This window comes from Xiphias gladius, chromosome 5 (genome assembly GCF_016859285.1).
Source record: "Xiphias gladius isolate SHS-SW01 ecotype Sanya breed wild chromosome 5, ASM1685928v1, whole genome shotgun sequence".
Lineage (NCBI taxonomy): Eukaryota > Metazoa > Chordata > Actinopteri > Istiophoriformes > Xiphiidae > Xiphias > Xiphias gladius.
The window spans coordinates 12,064,386-12,083,625 of NC_053404.1; the positions used below are offsets into that span (position 1 = coordinate 12,064,386).

General features: G+C 39.0%; 2 protein-coding genes across 8 annotated transcripts in view; one reads left to right on the forward strand and one right to left on the reverse strand.

The window, feature by feature from the left end:
• Positions 1-1,502: 1,502 nt before the first annotated feature.
• Positions 1,503-6,592, reverse strand: gdap1 (ganglioside induced differentiation associated protein 1). Its single transcript, XM_040126812.1, has 6 exons — positions 6,434-6,592; positions 5,423-5,615; positions 4,674-4,847; positions 4,007-4,101; positions 3,032-3,146; positions 1,503-2,823 (listed from the first exon to the last, which is right to left on the reverse strand). The coding sequence occupies exons 1-6, from the start codon at positions 6,590-6,592 to the stop codon at positions 2,471-2,473; spliced, it is 1,089 nt and encodes a 362-aa protein (XP_039982746.1). The 3' UTR covers positions 1,503-2,470.
• Positions 6,593-8,031: 1,439 nt separating this feature from the next.
• Positions 8,032-19,240, forward strand: part of jph1a (junctophilin 1a) — a 34,004-nt gene continuing 22,795 nt past the window's right edge. For 4 of the 7 annotated variants that reach the window (XR_005707460.1, XR_005707461.1, XM_040126807.1 and 1 more), the window contains exons 1-2: positions 8,032-8,532; positions 11,087-11,855. Coding sequence is in view for 5 of the 7 variants with exons in the window: in XM_040126807.1 (XP_039982741.1) it covers positions 8,154-8,532; positions 11,087-11,855 (1,148 nt within the window). In the remaining 2 variants the exon portion in view is untranslated. Of the gene's footprint in view, positions 8,533-11,086; positions 11,856-12,342; positions 12,400-12,535; positions 12,598-13,526; positions 13,627-19,240 lie in introns of those variants that run through there. The other 3 variants (XM_040126810.1, XM_040126808.1, XM_040126811.1) reach the window with 3 other exon arrangements.

Here is a 19,240-nt window from a genome sequence, read left to right on the forward strand (position 1 = left end):
ATTACCCAGTCTCAAGTTTTGTCAGAAAACCCTCCAGAATGCCCTGCTCCTCTACAGCTTTGTCTTTATAAAATTAAAAAAGTTGTGACATCAGCATCAGCACAGATCCAAGCTTAATTAATTGTTAATAACATAATATAGTGTTTACTAATACTGCTTGAAATGCTCCAAATGTAAGTATTTTCCTGTGGTTGCCACTGAATCATCTACAATAAAGGCAAACCGATCAAATTCAAAATCATTGCAGTATGCTGGCACTAAAAATACTTGACAGAAGTGCCAAGTCCCTAACTGATGTAAATTCTGCACCATCCATCCATCCACATATTTTGTTGTATGTGTCAAGGTGTTGAAGACTGTTTAATCATGCAGTAAAATGCTGACAGCTTCTAATATTACATGATGTTAACTCTTCAACAAAAAAAAGAAACCACCATTGTTTTGCAGTCTGAGTGAGGAGAACTTAGTCCAATTATTGAAAACCACCTGTTGGATTTTAAAGAACCGAATAGCGAGATGTCAGGACCAATCATCTGAACAATACATGAATATGCCCAGCTCCAGCAGGAGGTTTATTTTGTGAGTTGGCTGAACGGCTTTTTGGCAGAATACAGAGCAAACAACACACAAAAAAATTATACAAAGAACTGCACTGCTTAAATGGCATGCATATTAACCCACATGTTGTAAAGAGTAGTAGTCTTCTGAAAATGCAAGTAATTTGAAAAATACAGAAGCAGAGGGAGCTTGCCCGCCTTCCTTGTTAATTATGGGCTGAATGTTTCTCCCTATAACTCACAGAGAAGTGTAGTTTAAGGAAATACTACCCTCTAGTGGGCATATACATGCATGTTTATTGATAATTAAGCTGAATTAACTTTATTGACCTACATTCACGGAGCACTTTACTATGAAAAACATACTAATACTGGTTAGGGTCTCCCTTTGTTCTCAAAACAGCCTCAATTCTTTGTGATATGGATTCTACAAGATGTTTGAAACATTCCTTTTAGATTGTGGTCCATGTTGACATGATTGCATCATATAATTTCTGCAGATTTGTCAGCTGCACATTCATGCTGCAAATCTCCCATTCTACCACATCCTTCATTGTCATGTTCATGAAACCAGTTTGAGATGTCTTTTGCCTTGTGACATGGTGCATTATCATGCTGGAAGCAGCCATTAAAGGATGGCTAAATTGTGGCCATAAAGGGATGCACATGGTCAACAACAATACTCAGATAAACTGTGGCATTCAAACCATGATTGATTACTATTAATACTATTAATACTACTATTGTCCAAGTGTACCAAGATAACATTTCATAACATTAGATGTGGAATTTTAAAATGTTTAAAACCTGTATGATATATGATAGCTTGTTAAATGATGCCGAGTTGTGAATTTTTAATGCCGTTCTCAGTTATACTAGATTGACTGGAAACACTGGGGATTGTTTGGAAGCAGTTTAATCTCAGACAGATGTTGCATATGATGGTGTGGCGACGTTGTAAACAAGATTGGAAAAGCAATTTAATCAGCAGAGAGAGAGAATATTTCAAGCAATTATCCATCAATCATATAGTAAAACATGAGTGTAGGTGTGATAACAGGGAGTTCCTACAGAGCTGTGGTCAAATGTACACGTTTTGATATACAGTATGATAACTGCTGGGCCGACATGGTTACAGAAAGCAGGCTGCAGGCTTCTACTGTACTTTTTAAAAATTCTATAATGAAAGTATGGACGACAATTAAATAATAAATGACAAAGCACATCTAAGGCAAAACATATTAAGCTCTTAATTATGCTTTAAGTACACATAAAGATGTCTGTAATGACCACACTGGTGTTTTTTTTTGCATGTTTTAGCCCGTTTACTATAAATCATGTATGTCTTACATTAATACTGACAACTAGGGCAAGAAATCCTTTTTTTGAATTTGTGAATGGGTTGTTTCCATCTTCCAGGCAGCCATTGCTTTCCATTACCTTCAGTAAAGTATGAATATCTATTTGTACTGGTTATATATTTGTGTCAAAGTTATACTACTATTGCATGGCACACAGTCAAATGTCCAAATTTTTAGACATGTGTTTTCAATTTTGTCAGAGAGGAATAGTACCTTTAGTTACTATATTTATTTCACACCACTCATGTTTCTATACACGATATGGAATATGTGCTGTATAACCAATGCAACAAAAAAAAAAGGAAAAACAGTGTATAATGCAGCAGTCACCGAATGCGGATGACTAAAAGTGCATTTTGTGCAACACAGAAAACAATCAAGGTGTGTTACAGTTACATATGACCGATGTCTATTAATCAATCATATCCTTCTATGTATTTTATCTTTAGACAATTAAAATTTTTGTATTGATGTATGCAATATTACTCTTATTTTTTGTTTCTTTACCTCCCACCCCCACATCAGTTCAGTCCCAAAACACCTCAACATCCCTCAGCTAAAGGTAGTAAGTCGCTTCTTCATGTAAAGAAAAGCAAAGTATGTAGCTCCTCCTAGAATGCTTATCAGCAGAGTCGTACCAACAATTACTGGTGCGTTCTTCCTGGCCACACGAAACGCCACAGGCAGGACAGCAGATATCAGGATGTTGTTGACATGGCCCAGAACCCTCCTGAAGGCCGGGCGCTCCACCACACGCTCATAGTATGTTTCCAAGTTGACACGGTTACCGTTGCCCCAGTAGCGGCGGGAGAGGCCGAGGAACTTGAGGCGGTGTAAGGTTACTGCCAGAGAGATGTCGGCCATGCTGAAGAACTCGCCACATAGCCAGGACTGAGTGCCTTCTTCTACAAGTGAAAGAGGGCAGAAGAAGAAATCGAGGATGTAAATTCATAATTTTAATGTGCAGCAATGAATAGGAGTCAGCAGTGGCACATTGTAAGTTGACTGATAATAATGTTTCATATTATTACAGTCATATTAACATAATTATATCCATTATTGTGTATCTGTTAATGGTACAGTAGTAACCAAGCAACAAGATGTTGTGGTTACCTGGTGTTTCTTCCACCCTCCTCTGAAGCTCTGTCTCTACCTGGTCCATCACATTCTCAAGTTCATCAAGAAGCTTCTTCAGGTACTTCATGTTATCGTGGTCAAACAACTTCGACTGCAGAAATATTTTCATATATAAATATATCGGTTCATTGCACATCTACCTCTATTAAAGATTGTAGGACGAGAGTCATGCTACCTTTAAAACGCAGAGGGCAGTAACAACAGAAGCAGTGAAGTTAAGTGAGTAAGAAAAAAGTTTAGGCAGTAATGCCATTACTTTATGCATTTTTATGCTGATTATTTTTGCCAAAACGTAATTTCCCTAGAACCTACACAAAATTTTCGTTACTAACTTTATAGGGAGTACATGTATCTCACTCTTACTAGGTGTCTGTGTCTGTTAACAATTAATACTTATATTGACATCTATATAATACATTAATTCCAAATTTAAAACATTTAAATATATGATTTAAATATCAAAAGCTGAGATGGCAATTGCTGATACTCAGCAGGAGTGCATCTGGGTTTTTATTTTCCATCATTATTTGATTAAGCTGCAGCTTCATTTAGTTATATGGAATAAAAACTGAAATGCTAAAATGGCGGTTCCTTAAAATGGACGTTTTTTGAAATTGCAGATAACAGCTGGGAGAAAAGCTTTAAGTAAATTTTGTTTCAGATTTTGCTCAAGTTAGTCATGGCAATATTGCCAGATAGCTTACACTTGAGTTTCTATGTTGGCTGTCTTTCTCTGGGGGAGATACATTTCTATGGCATAATATTTTTTACATTATAAAACAAATGCCAGTTTCCAGTCCTAACTCAATTTTTACCAAATACAAATTTACTGATTTGTTGTTTTGTAGGGCAGCATCGGTCTTGGAGGGCACAAACTTCATTGTATTGTAAATCATAAAACAAACCCAACAGTTTTTCATACTTGGAACTCTACTAACTTGAATAACTTACTTTTAAGCGCCTCTGTTTTGCTATATAAGCATCTTTAAGCTCTGGGTTCTGCTCTGCCAGTTTTTTCAGCTCAGACTGCGTGTTTCCGATCTGTGCTGTCACACAAAAACATAGGATCATGTTAGACATGATGAGGCACACTGTGGTGTAAAGTATAACAAACTGTACTTTGGAAATCAATATTTTCATATGGTAATCTCTCCTTTCATGCAAACAGCGTCCTCTTCTAAACAGACAGTCTCACATTAATACTAAGTATAACGCACACTTTACCCATCTCTGTATACTTCCACAGACATGACAATAACAATAATAGTAGTGTTCTCCCTTTGCCTGATTTCAGTCAAAAATTTAGTAAGGTAGTACAAGAGACAAGATAAGGTGCAAGAGGATGTGTGCAGTATTGGTGTACCGGAGAAAAAAATCTGCATAGCCTTCATGATGCTACCTTGGCATGAAGTGAGATCCCTGCGGAATGTTTCAAATACTTTGTTGAATCCATACCTAAAAAATTACTGGCTCTACTGTTGGCAAAAAGGCATCCTGTCCAATACAGGAAGCAACTAGCAAAGTGGAACCGTGGATATATATATATGTGTATATACATACATTATATAAGAACATAAGGTTGTATATTACTAGTAGAGTTAATCTCTGTGTGTCTTACTTTGTATGCATGTGGCAGCATATGCTGGTATGTGGGAGTCCACTGTGATCTCAGGGTGGAGGATGCAGCCATGGGTGTAGGCATCCATCTTTAGTGAGTCCAGCAGCTCTCTGTAGTGCTGCACTCTGTGATAGTATGTACTGCCTTCTTCAGGTACCAGCTTGGGAGTGCCCCCTGGAAATAAAAAGTCATGAAAAGGAACAAGCAACGGTGTAAAGAGTGGCCTACTTTTAAAACAAAAGGGAATCAAATTGAGTTTCCCTACAGAGAATCCTGGCAAAAGACCAGGACTTTTATAGTGTAGGCTTGCCTGGGGGAGGATACACAAGGGTTGGGGATAGGAAAAGGAAAATTTATGTTTATTTAATGTTTAATTTTAACAGTGGGTATTTAATCATGTAATTTTTCATTAGCTTACATATTTCCATGCTTACCAGATTGTATCTCTTTTGAGGTGACTTGATGAGACCCTTAGAACAAAGCTATTTTGAACAGTGTAAACCAAGAGAAAATGAATGAAAAATCAACAAATGCACAATACAAAATGTAAAACAAATGAAAACAAAAAATCTACATCTATTTTAAAACCAAAAATTCAACAAACAAAGAGATAGAGGAAAACAATGTATGAAAAACAGTAGGAAACTCAACTGAATGGAGCCCACCTTATACCTATCCAGCCCTGCTAGAGCCTATAAAAACAGTTAGTGAGAATTTGGAGTTGCCAAACAGTCTTTATTTAGTCTCACCATCATTGAAGTTGTGCTCCAGGTAGTCCATGATCTGTGTTGGGTCACAGATGACATTGTCATTGTGGATTAAGACTGGCACTTCACCAGTAGGATTCAGACGCATGAACCAGGGCTCGTTATGTTCACTGAGTGGTAGGCTTACATTATACTCATCACAATGCAAACCTTTCTCTGCTATGGCCAGACGCACCTGCAAAACAACAACTGTGATGTGACTGTGACAAAGGTTTAAATATCTCACAGCTTATACCTGTGGAACTATACTAATTTAACCTCTTTTTATCTCTTGATCAAAACCATCTGGTATCATAGTTATTAACATATACATGACTGATCTACAACCAAATCTTTGTTCGTCAGTTCTACATTTTTTGCTCCCTTGAAATGATGCACCAGGATGCTCAAATAAATTATCAGAATGCATTAACAAGCAATCTGAAGAATGCTATAGGCTTCTCTGCTATTAAATATGAATATGCTTGTGAATTTAACAGAAAATAAATGACATAAGTATGTGTATAATAAAAATGAATAATCCTAAGAGACACTTGTTTCTTGTTAGTTGTTAGTAATTAAATATTTAAAGGGAAATTCCCCGTTTTTCGTCCAGTTGAGAGCAGTTATAAGATTATCCCAACTGGAAATTAAAAAAAACGGAATAGATGGGGTTTATGCAATAAAGTACACATTTTATGCTTGGTGGGTTTCTTTGAGAAGACAAAGATTTGACCAACAGAAGTCATAGCAGTTTCCACAGGTAACCATGATGTCTAAATATCTACTGTAGTCCTGATAGGCACTATAACACCAGAAAGATTTTTCTTCCTTGATGAATACTATGGTAATAATGTGTCGTGCTTCAGTATTGTTAAATACGACAGATGATGTGTGTGTTAAAAAAAAGCTAAAACCATCAACAATAACACACCCATTTCACCAGATTTCTAATTAAACCTCTGATAAGGAGCTGTCCACCGAACCGCGGTGCTGGATCGAGATGACACTCACCTTCTGAGAATTAAAAGACTGCGTCCAGTGATAAAGCGTTAATTTCGACTCGCTTTGTTTCGCAACTGTACCACTTTGCTGTTGTACATCTTGGGCTGAGTCATGTTCTATGTGAGCAGCTTTCTCATCTTGGGAATCAGAGCTGTTTTCGGACGCCATTTTATCTGTTAGTATTTTAGGGGACAAGTGAGGGCGGCGCACGCTACAGTCGACAAATTACACCGCCTACAGCCTCGGAGTGTAATGTAAATCTACTTTTTTCATTTTTATAGTATTTCGAGCTAACTATTTAGAAAAAAATTTATTTGCAGTATGTTATCACAGTCAAATTTTATCATTTGCGTTTTGTGTAAGTTACACAGTTAGTTTAAACCTTAGCCTTCTGTTGTTATTTCTTATTTTCCGTCTTTTGCTTCTTCTCTTTCTCGTCGTAGTCGTTGTTGTTGTTGATGCCTACGATAGTAGTAGGCAAGCGGTGGTAGTCTACAGTGAGCCTATATATTGCCAAGGAGTACAGGTTTTAAAATGTAAAAGTATAATCACTCGCAATGTGAGAAATAAAGACAGCAAATGGTTGTCTACAAGGGCCACAATGACCACTCTTTCACACTGAGGGAATACCATTCCTTAGCTGTGCAATAAATGCATTTGTGCAGCAGAGGTCGCTATTGGGTATTAATTTAAAGTGTAAGCTACTGTTGGTGTACTCGCGTTTTTTTGAGTCCTGAATCAAAACGTGACAATATTAAAAGACACTATTGTCACCAATTCGAACTAATTGAACTGAAGGAACTTTTGTCCTTCCTCTTTCTCTCTGTCTTTTTTTTTCAGAGATTTTGAGGAGGGAATGACCTACATGAAGCACTGACTAAATGATGGCACTGAATAAAGTGCTGACAAAAATGTCGACCATTACTTAAAAAAAACTTTTTGCACGCAATCACTGTAAACAAAAACTGTTTTAGCTTTCATAAACAGCTGTGGAGAGGATACTATTAAAACAAAACAAAAAGTCATTTCAGGAAAATTAGTAGGTAGCTATTAATACAAAAGAAATGTGTATCTCATCAGAGTATTAGTGATACTATATGTTGTACAAATTTGTATGATCTCTAAAACTTAATAGAGCTATATACAGCAACCTAGCGTACAATATCACCTCACAAAGTAGGCCATAGGAAATTGTATTGTATAACTATGGGCAATAAGATAGACAAAGTCTACAAGTCATTATAAACCGACAGTGGATAATCACAGACAAACACTTTTATTCTGCGGCTATTAATGTTGGAATTCATGTCTGTGTAAAGTGAAGCGCCAGTGAGGGGGGAGAGAGAGAAGGGAGGTCCTTGTGCCGTGACGTTTGGATTGGTCCTGTGTCTTTCTTCAGCACTGACTCGACGCCTCTCTCTCTCTCCCTCTGTGGTCAGTGGGTGAGAGGGGGGAGACGAGCAGCACACATCGGAGAACCCGGCGTGCGCCTCTGGTAAATTACGCCCACCATTCATACATTTACACAGCGCATGCCTTTTGTATTACATGTCAGTGTCTTGAAGTACCAGTCCACTATCCTCACCCTCCTATTTTTTATTCCTCTAGTAATCATCTTGTTGGCTCACCCTTTCATCACACCCCTGGTCCTGAATCCCCTAACCTCGGTACTGGAGACGCCTGAGTCTGCAGCAGCGCACGATCTGCGTTATTTCCAGCCTATATCTGAATGACGGGCGGAAGGTTTGACTTCGACGACGGTGGCACTTACTGCGGGGGGTGGGAGGATGGCAAAGCTCACGGACACGGCATCTGCACCGGACCCAAGGGCCAGGGCGAGTACGCCGGGTCCTGGTCGCACGGCTTTGAGATAGTAGGGGTCTACACCTGGCCCAGTGGGAATACCTACAAGGGCTACTGGTCCCAGGGTAAGCGGCATGGGCTCGGTGTGGAGAATAAAGGAAAATGGATCTACCGCGGAGAGTGGAGTCACGGTTTTAAGGGTCGGTACGGCGTCCGGCAAAGCCACAACACACCTGCTAGATACGACGGTACCTGGAGCAACGGGCTGCAAGATGGATATGGGATCGAAACCTATGGTGATGGCGGTAAGGAACCCTATCTTATAAATGTGGCCCAATGTTTGTTTAACGTGTGTGTCGCTTTAACGGCTGTGACTGATGATGTGTTATGTAGCCTGTGAGTTGAGGATGCTGAGACTCACACTGAGGGATGTTAATGGAAATACATAAGAGCATGAATTTCCATCTGTTATGATCTGAGTGGAAGCTGAGATTGCGCACTGCGCATCGTGGTCAAGATCGCAACCCCCCTCCTAAAATACTATGATTTATAACGCTAGTAATGTTAACTTGTTGGATGCAAAATTAAGATAATGGTTCTTCTCTCTCATTTGGCAACTACCGGTTGCTCCTCATATGACAGTGGGAGGAGAGTGACTCCTGTTGTCAGCTCAGTCGCACCATGCCCCGTCTAGAAGGAGTTTGGAAATCAGAGCAAATCTGTTTGTTTGGAGGCAGTTATAGCCAGACTATCATCTACTTCTCTGTCATTTTCACTTTTGAACCTGCACTGCAAAAGCACCTCTGAGGAAGAGTCATCATTAAATGTATCTTTCACGGAAATGCCAAAGTTCCCAATTAAAAGTAACTTGTTTCATACTTCTTTTTCAGAAAGTGCTACATTTGGTAGTAATTAGGCCACTCTGCAAGTGTCAAGACACTAATACTTGTTTTTAAAAAAAATCTACGAAACAGGTGCATATGCAGTGGAGACAAGGGAAAATATCAGTCCCAATGGATGCAATTTTCAATGTCTAAATAACTAAACTTTTAATTGAAGATAGACATTTTATCAGTGGTGAACATAATCACAATTTGGACTCCATATCCATCTATTCAGCCTTGTTAAGTTAAACACAGGACAGAGTCTTGGACTAGCTGAAAGTGAGAGGTCAGTTAAAGGGCCCTCTCAGAGCTCTGATCTCACTAATTAGTGGTGTGTTCACGGATTTTGTTTTGCCTAGAGACCTGTGTCTGATCAAGGAGACAAGATCCCAGCCTAAAAACACAAGAGCTTGCATGTGATTCCATAAGGCCTGCTGTGTATAACAGGCTGCCGTTGGGTGATCTGTGAGCATCATCTCCACTAACAGAGGCCTTATGGTGCAGAATAAATGCCTCACATATGATGGCTACAGAGGGCTGGGCTTGGGAAATCAACTGATCCAAGAGGATCTACAGAACATCTGGCTGTCTGATCATGCAGCATCCTGATAACTTGATCTGCAGGGTCACCAAATTGAACTGCAGCACAGAGCCAGCCTGTTAATCTCCCACTGTTTATCCATCTAAATTCCTGCCCAGGCTAGTATATAATTTTACATTAGAATCTGACCATTATGGCATATTTCATTGTATTGGTGAATGAGAAGCGAGTGCTCGATTAATAAGCCTTTCTTCTTCTTAGGATCAGTATTGTAATATGATGCTCTGAAGAAGCTACAGTAGGCCAGCACATACTCATTGGGCTCAGCAGCACCATATTAGATTAATGAAGTATTTCTCTCATTATGTGACTCATAGCAATTCCCTGTCATCAGAGACATACGGATGGTAGTGAATGTGCCCACTGTCAGTGGAGGAGATAGTGGCTGCCTGAAAATAGGCTCCTAGCTGAGTGATTCACATTCATCCCAAGTGATCCTCAGTACCAGTGCCTTAATCAAATCTCTGTCATTAAGTTGGTTATGCTGACAGTCCCAGATCTGATGGGGAGGAGAGAAAACATTTCATTAGTTGACATACCCTGCACCCCTACAGCAAGGCTCCTCTGTGTTCCCGTATGTAATAGCTGATAAAGAGATATCTGGCCAACAAAATGCACAACAGGCACATAAGTACTAAAATAAGTACAAACTCGCAGTAACTAACAGGAAAAATTTCACCCTGGTATGACCCTTAAAAGCATTTTAAAACAGGTTAAGCTATTCAGACATGCGTATCTTCAGATTATCACACTCCCCTTAAGGACTCAATCATGTAAAGGATCATTTTAATTTGTATTTTTTGTCTTTCTCAGATAGTTTGTAGACCTGATTCAAAGTCTTGCCAGCTGCCACCTTATCTTCTCACATTTTTAGTCATATACAGATATATAAGATATTCCTTTATGCATTTTTCTGACTTTTTCTATACTGTGTTGCAATGTTTCAGTCTGTTTAACAGTGGTTCCCAACCTTAGGCTTCGGATGCCTTTTCCTCCCAATTATATGGACACACACATTACATACACATTACAAAATAATCCTGAAGGGTCTCAAGAGGATTTACAGGATAGGAATGAAGATAAAGCAAAATAATGTATTTCTTTTATTTTTTTTCTAATCTTTGCTTGTTTTCTGTGAAAATATTGCCTCTTAAGGCCACGAAAATATTAAAATTAAACAATTTGAGAAGGAAAAATAACTCTTCGGTTGAACTACTTACAATTTATTGACATATGCAACATGTCACAAGTAGATAAAGCTACTTTTAAAGGGCCATACTGTAAAAATGTTGGGAAACACTGCTTTATAGGATTGGAAGTATACAGTTATTGCTACTACTATAACTCATTGACCCATGTCACCTGTTCCCTCAGGTACCTATCAAGGCCAGTGGATGGGCGGGATGCGGCATGGATATGGCGTGCGCCAGAGTGTTCCCTATGGCATGGCCACCGTTATCCGCTCTCCTCTCCGTACATCTCTGGCCTCACTGCGCTCTGAGCAGAGCAACGGCACTGTGCTTCAGGACCTCTCCTCCACTGCAGACACACCAACAGGCAGCCGCGGGGGCTTCGTCCTCAATTTCCACTCAGACAGTGAGGTCGTGACTGGCAAGAAAAAGGGCCTGTTCCGCCGGGGCTCACTCTTCGGCAGCCTCAGGCAGTTGCGCAAGTCTGACTCTCGGACCTCAATCTCCAGCAAGCGCAGCTCTGCAAGAAGTGATGCCGCCATGAGCCGCATCAGCTCCAGTGATGCAAACTCTACCATATCCATCGGTGACATTGAGCTGCCAGATGAGGACCCACCTCTGGAAGACCATGTGGATGCCACCACGACTGAGACCTACATGGGCGAATGGAAGAATGACAAACGCAATGGATTTGGTGTTTCAGAGAGATCCAATGGAATGAAGTATGAGGGAGAATGGCTTAACAACAAGCGCCATGGTTACGGTTGCACAGTTTTCCCAGATGGCACCAAAGAAGAAGGGAAGTACAAAAATAACATGCTGGTGCGTGGAATAAGGAAGCAGTTGATTCCTCTTAAGAACCCCAAAACCAAAGAGAAGGTGGATCGGGCTGTGGAGGGGGCACAGAGAGCTGCAGCCATTGCCAGGAGTAAAGTGGAAATAGCAGCTTCCAGGTACTGTGTTCATTGATGTTTCTGTATGTGCATGTGTGTGTATACTGTTTAAACACAACAAAAAGAGAACCTGAACATCCTCAGGCGTTTCTTTTCACCATTGAAGAGTCAAAGCAGTGGCCTGTTTGACAAATATCTCCTGGTCTGATTGAAGGCTCAGTCTTGTGTAAGTAGAGTCCCATCACAACAGCTTCAACCTTTATACATCACCAACAGTCAAGGCTTTTGTATAGCCAATGTGATCATCCATGGAAAAGGTTCTGTTTCTATTCTCTGCCCATATCTTTCATTCCGAGGGAGAGGGGTCAGGCATCTTGTATGTGTGTTGGTCTGTGAGTGTGTGAGAGAGATTTGTGTGTCTGTGAGTTCATGTGCACGAGCAGTATAGCCATACCTGTGCTCATGCCAAGCGCATATTGTGTGCCGAATAACGACACCTGCTCCTCTTGCCAAGTATTGCTCTGATGTGGCATCTGCTCTTTAACAGGTGGATGAGATGTGACCTTTCATTTAAAGCCTCCCTCCTGCTGGGACACAGTTCAGGGTACGCAGCATTGCTTTGACATCCTCTGGTTTCATTGCATCAGGGAATTATTAGACTGAAGACTGTGAGGATGTGTACAAGCTGTGAAGAGATCTGCAAACATATGTGTTTTTTTTTTTTTCTGTCTCTCCCTTAGAGGTGCACACGAATTTGGATGTATGAAAACACATCGACAAGATTTATGCGTTATACTTAAAAGTAAGGATGTGTTTATTGTATTTCTCTCTTTCTCAACACAAAGAAAGGTACCTACAAAGGTAGCTCTAAAACTATTAGTCAGTCAATCTAATAATTAAAAGAAATATAATGAACCATAAATTTACTTACTCAATGAATAATTTCAATTAGTCTTTTGTCTTGCTTTCTATCTTTTATATATATTAAACAAGACTAACTCTACAACCATGCTAGTGGTTCTGTGTAGATGTACTTAGGCACAGCAGTGCTTTGAGCTAAAGGCTAACATCAGTAATAATGCTAACATGCTGATGTCTAGCAGGTACTGTATAATGTTTACCATGGTTACCATCTTAGTTTTGCATGTTAGCATGATGCTAAGACACGCTGATATGAAAGTCATTAGTGTTGCAGGTATTTGGTAAGCAAAGCCCTGGATAAACTTAAATTTTGATCTCATGATGGCATTAGATGATAGTTATTACAATTCAGCGTTGTAGGAACATGTGTCCATACCAAATTTCATATGGCAATCCATCCAATAGTTCCTGAGACATTTCACCCAAAACCAAAAATGTCAACCTCTTGGTGACACAAGAGGAAACATCAGGGGATCTGCGGATTTTTGGCTGAGTTTAAACAACAAGAAATCATTATTTTGTGCTCTGGTTATTTATAATAGGTGGTCAGCATTTTGTAGGCTAAATGATTAATTGAGAATAAAATACAACCAGCCCAGGCATTTACAGCAATACAGTAATAGCAGACACTATGAATAGCGGGCTATATTCTAATATCCAGACATTCTTTTATGATATAATAATTCCTCTACGGCAAGTGAGAAGAGAAAATGCTTTATTCTGCAGATTTCAAGGATATAAGATACAGATTACATAAAGTGGATTAAACATGCTTCATATTAAAACTCCTGCATACTGTTTCTTCCACAGATAAAACCCATGATATTATGAGTCTGTGGCTGTGCCAGTGAGGGCCCATGAGGTTGAGATAAACCTACAGGGAAAAAAGGAAATTGGATAATGTGTTGAAAGAAAGAGCCATCTGATCTCTTCGGCTGTGCATTACAGCAGAAGTACACAGATGACCAAATGCATAGCACTAAAGCAACAACAGTAAGAGCATTCAAGCTGATATAAAGTGTTTATGGAAGCAAACAAGGTCCCCTGTGCTGTAGTATGTGATCAAATTACTGGCTGGTATGTGCTGCTATATCACGTGCTGCTGGAAATCTCAAAACAACCTCGTCCGTTCTGACTAAAATCAAGATTTTTTTTTCTATTTAGGAGTGTGTTTGTGTTATAAACAGCCAGAATGGCAGACTGTGCCGGATGTAAGCATGTTATGTAAGTCTCATTATACAGTGCATGGCAAAAGATGCACTACTATCGATCCAGTTCTAGTCACATGACTCTCTGTCTTTGAATGTGGAGAGTTCCCAGTAGATCCATGGGGTATGAGGGGAGGGAGACTAGTAGAGCTAGTAGAAGGACAGAGAAAGCAAAAATGGATTGAAGTGATAGAGCAAGGGGATAAATGTTGATTGAATAAGTTGGGCAATGCAGCAAATTTGCTGAGCAAGAGGTTTCTGCGCAGTCTGGAGTGGACAGATATGAAAGAAGAGCAGAATAAAAAGGGCACAGAGGGGAGAGAGCCACCCCTCCACTGTGAATTGCTGTACAGAGGAGCTATTCCATCAGCCTCTGGGGTGGATCTGATGACCTCATGTTTGTGATCAGCCAATCGATAGAGATCTAGTGTGATGCAGTGGAATGGAGTGGAGTTCTGTGTCCCTCATTCAGTTATTTTGTTGCTCTTATATGTAAAATTGACTTTACACACATTGCTTTCAGTATGCTCTCTTTATGTGAGTATGTGGGTGTATGTGTGTGGTGTGGTTGTGTCAGAGGGCCTGTGAACTGAGATAAGTGACTGCCATTGAAAATACATTACATCTAATACATCATGATCTATTTACTACATCTATTTACTACATCATGATGCTTCTCCCATAAAGCCTCTTTGTCACAGATCAGTAGTTTAGGTATCCTGGTAGACCGGCAATATGTACACAGTATAATCCATAGCAATGATCTTTGTTATACATAAACTTTCCTGTCACTCCCTATGCTATCTCATAAAAGCAGAAGCGTTAAAAAACAGTGTGTGTACCCTACAAAAGCTACAAAGGACAGAAATACAATAACACTTGCATATTAGTTTAAATTTATAGCTATTTCAGCTCATCTCCAATGTACTGTGTGTTGATTTTTCTATATTGTTTTATCTGACCTTCCTTTTCTTAGGTTAAGTTGATAAAGCACAGTTTTCAAATACTGCTAAGAATGATAAAAATACCTAAACAAACATACTGTAGGCCAGTCCGTGGAATGGAGGCCAAGTGTGTTTTTTCGTTTCGATAGCACTGTTTGCTCTGCAGGCTATAGTGAAAATTAACAGAACACCTAATATGCAGGTCCTCTGGAACAGAAAAGATATTTGAATGAGGTTTTTTTTTTTCTCTTCCTAGCAATCAACAAAAAGCTGAGACTAATGATATCCAGGAATGTTTCAAGTACTTACCGGCACATTTTTACCTCCATCATAAATGTTGCTTTACAGATAAGAGGCCAAGAAATTGGATAGCATGAGATGGCCAAAAGCTGACAATTGTATTTTAATTCAAAACTCTGTTTGGCCGAGACATTTTTAGATTATTATGATATATAAAATATTATGAATAAGATGTTAAAAAAGTACTTACATAGTAAGTATACAAGACAGTAAACAAGAGGTTATTGTTAGTAGTTGTTGATTATAATTTCTTTAAAGTCAAGAATGATGATATATGTGCGATAATTAGCGTTTTTAGTTATTTTAGACATAACTGTGAAACCACTGTAAATAAAGACATGGTTCCAAAACCTCAAGACATTTTTCAGGATCACACATTTAATTTAATATAAATTGTGTGTGCTAGGAAGGACGTATTTGGGTTACTAGTTGGAGAATTTCTCAGCATTATCAGTTTTTGAGGTTTAAATTTACTTAATTGTTTAAACTATTTGGCTATAAGTACACAATATTTTGAATGATAGGAAAAAAATGGTTGATCCTGTTTCATAACACATTAAGCTATTTTCCAATAATTTTCTCAAATTGAATTTTTTATTTACTTCTGTACACGTAAGAAGCTGGAAACTGTACATATTAGCCGAAAAGGTTAGGTACACATACATACAAGTATCTATGTACTATCTCTCTCTTTCACACAGACACACTCTTCTATTTATATGCATTTGCTTAATCAGAACCCACCTCTCCACACAAGAACACCTCACGCACATACACAAACACATGCACACACATGCACGCACACTCTCTTAGACAAACACATACAGCCAGAGTGCATGCAGTGTGTGCTGCTCTGCTAGTGTGTCAGCAGTGAGTACTGACTAAATAAGGCAAGGCATCAGTTGGCTTATCAGCACCAGCCAGGAATATATACCCGTCCCACCACTGATATAGCAGCCCGCCATCTCACTCACACTATCATCTCTCCAAAATGTGTGTGTGTGTGTGTGTGTGTGTGTGTGTGTGTGTGTGTGTGTGTGTGTGTGTGTGTGTGTGTGTGTGTGTGTGTGTGTGTGTGTGTGTGTGTGTGTGTGTGTGCGTGTGTGTGTGTGTGTGTGTGCGTGAGCGCATGTGTGTGTCCATATAATTGGGAGGAAAAGATTTAAAGAGAATAGGAGGACCTGTTTGTTTGGTTTGTTTGGTTGTGAGAGATGAGATAAGGTTGCTATCATTTGGCATGAGAACAGAGAAAGTGTGTGTAGTGTGTGTAGTGTGTGTAGTGCGTTTCTGTCCAGGGGTGTTTGTTTATCACCTGCTGCAGGATGACCTCAGCAACTCACCACCTGCCCTTTTAGAGAGAGTTATAGATCAGCCTGTGTTTCAACATGTGAACAAAATAATACCAACACTCAGTACATCATGTAAGGTTCCATCTTGGCTGTACCTCGATGGCGATGACTTCTTCTGCTTGAAATAGGAGCAGAGGTGGAATTGGGTAAATTTTTTCTGCATCTGTGCATGCATGTGTTTGATCTTGGTGCTAGTGCCATCTCTTATGGAGGTTTTATAAAGTGGCGCCACACACCTTTCTTCAGTATGTCACATTTGTTCCTTTATGAAGTGACAAAATGTACAGTAGCAATGAGGCACGAAGCATACATTAACTGTAACTGTGGAAAGGACTGCCAGTGATCTGATTTACGAGTCAGAGTAAAGCAAGCCACATCATACAGTATATTTATCCCCCGACATGGCTCATATTTATGGCAATGTGATGGTTTCGAGTAACTCAGCATTTATTGCTGACAGAATCAAATGCTTATGCACACACACATAAAATAACTATCCACATCTGCTTCATATTATCTTTATCAGTAACATTAATGCCCAGTGTCATTGCCAACTAGTACATATGGAAGAGCTATAAATAATGTAGATGTTGCAATGTTATATGCATCATGAGTTAGTCTAGCAGTTTTTAAATGACCAACAATGCAAATAAATTTCAGTGTGTAATGTAAGCTTATTGTCTACTTCACATTATCATTACATAAAGTCATAGTTAGCGGCCTGAAAGACATCAATGGATGAAAGTTTAGAAGAAGAAGGTTAAGTAGTGATATAAAAGAAGGCTTAGCCAGTCTCGACTGGTCTGTAGAGACTAAACTCAATAATTAGTGATGGGTTGTGTTTGAAATAATTATCTCTGTATTTTGAAGGATATATTTTGTTATTGATAGATTTTATATCTGGAAAGATGTAGGATTATTTTCTAAAATATTTATGAATATTTAATAATGTCAAAGTAACCGTGCTCCACTATTCTATACATTATGCAACCAGGTTCTTCAACTTTGTTAGTTTTTAGCCATGCTAGCAGCTCTTGCATGCTAACACAGAAGAGATTAACAGGGTGAACATTGTAAATATTACCTGCTGAACATCAGCATGTTAACATTATAACTGTGAGCCTGTTAGCTCAAATTAGAATTTAGCTCAAAGCACTACCTAAGTACAACCACAACGAGCCGCTAACGCAACTCTTGTAATTACAACTTTCATGGAATCATTCATCTCAACAATAAATTCGTAGGACATGATAAGATTCGTCATCAGGATATGTTGTGCTAATAACTGATAAATTTTGTTTTATTGAATCATTGCACAGTCCTACCTGTAATCACTTACAGCTCAAAAATAAAAAAGAGAACTGAAACCATATAACATAAATGCACTAGAGTAGATGTAACAAATTATCACAGCATATACAACACAGAGGAAAGCATAAACAAAATGTACCAAATATGTAGTCTAGTAAAGGTTGATTCCTGATTGCTAAAAAATAAATGACTAAAGCAGGAGGTCAGATGCACCTGTTGCTGTTGACACATTTCATGATGCCATATCTCAGTGACCAGTAATGATGTAAAAATACATTGTATAGCATTGTTGTATAACAAAAAATAGAAAAGTGAAAATTAATAGCCTTATTTCTTTCCATTTCCTTCTTAACATTTTTCCTTCCTTGTGGGAGACAGCAGGAAGGTGAGAGGAGGAAGGAAATTTTTGGCAAAAATCCATCCTCAGGCAGTAGGTCCGGAAACAGGAGTTTGCAATTTGTCCTGGAAACATCAAAAGAAATTTTAAAAAGAGGAGGATCAAGAATATATGCTGTACACATAAATGTAGACTAAATTTGCTGATTTACAGGATCTCGGTATGAAAGCTTTGTTCTGGAGGGAGTAGAGGCTCATGGGAAATGGTTGTGTGTAAATCTGAGTGAAGCACAGGGCTGTGTCAACAGCAGTAGTGATAGGATTGGGTTTCAGCAACATGCCATTACACTGTGGTGCTGTGGCTTGTAATCTCTCTGAGAATGGCACATATTTCTGCATCTTCTCAAGAAAGACTGGGATGAGTCAGCCAGGGAGGCAGGTGGGCAGGCAGGCAAAGGTGGGAGTCATGTGGAGTCCAAGGCTGTTATACAGAGGTTTACTCATCTTGCGGTTCACCTGCAGTTATTAAAATTTTAAAAGTAATCCAACTTCATTTCCTTGACTATCTTTACTTGACTTTGTTTATGTAGAATTTCCTATACCACTAAGTTTTCTTTCATTATTAAACACAAATGTGATGCACTGCTTCGTTCTTGTATATCTTCATATCTCTGTGTTAATTGTGGATGTAACAGAGGTTAGTGAGAATCAGACTCAGTCTAGCGGGTTAAATATTGCATTATACACACTGTGATTTGAGATGTACAAGCAAGTGCAAGCAAACAGTGTTTCTGTTCAGTAAGCAAGTAAGCTCTCCCAGGATTTCCTTCTATGTGTTCTTCATGTGTGTTTGGTATCCTCCTGAGAATTTCCCAGTGACATGACAAGATATTACATAAAAATCCCAAATATCAATGTGCAGTGGTGTATAATTCTTTGCACCTCTTCAACAGCAGTTGACATCATTTTATACTGGCATATATGTCAATACTCAAACACATGTGCAACATTATAGGATCAATGGCTCTAAAGTCTGGCTGGTGAAGTGAATCCAGGCAAAAGTCATTGACTTGTAA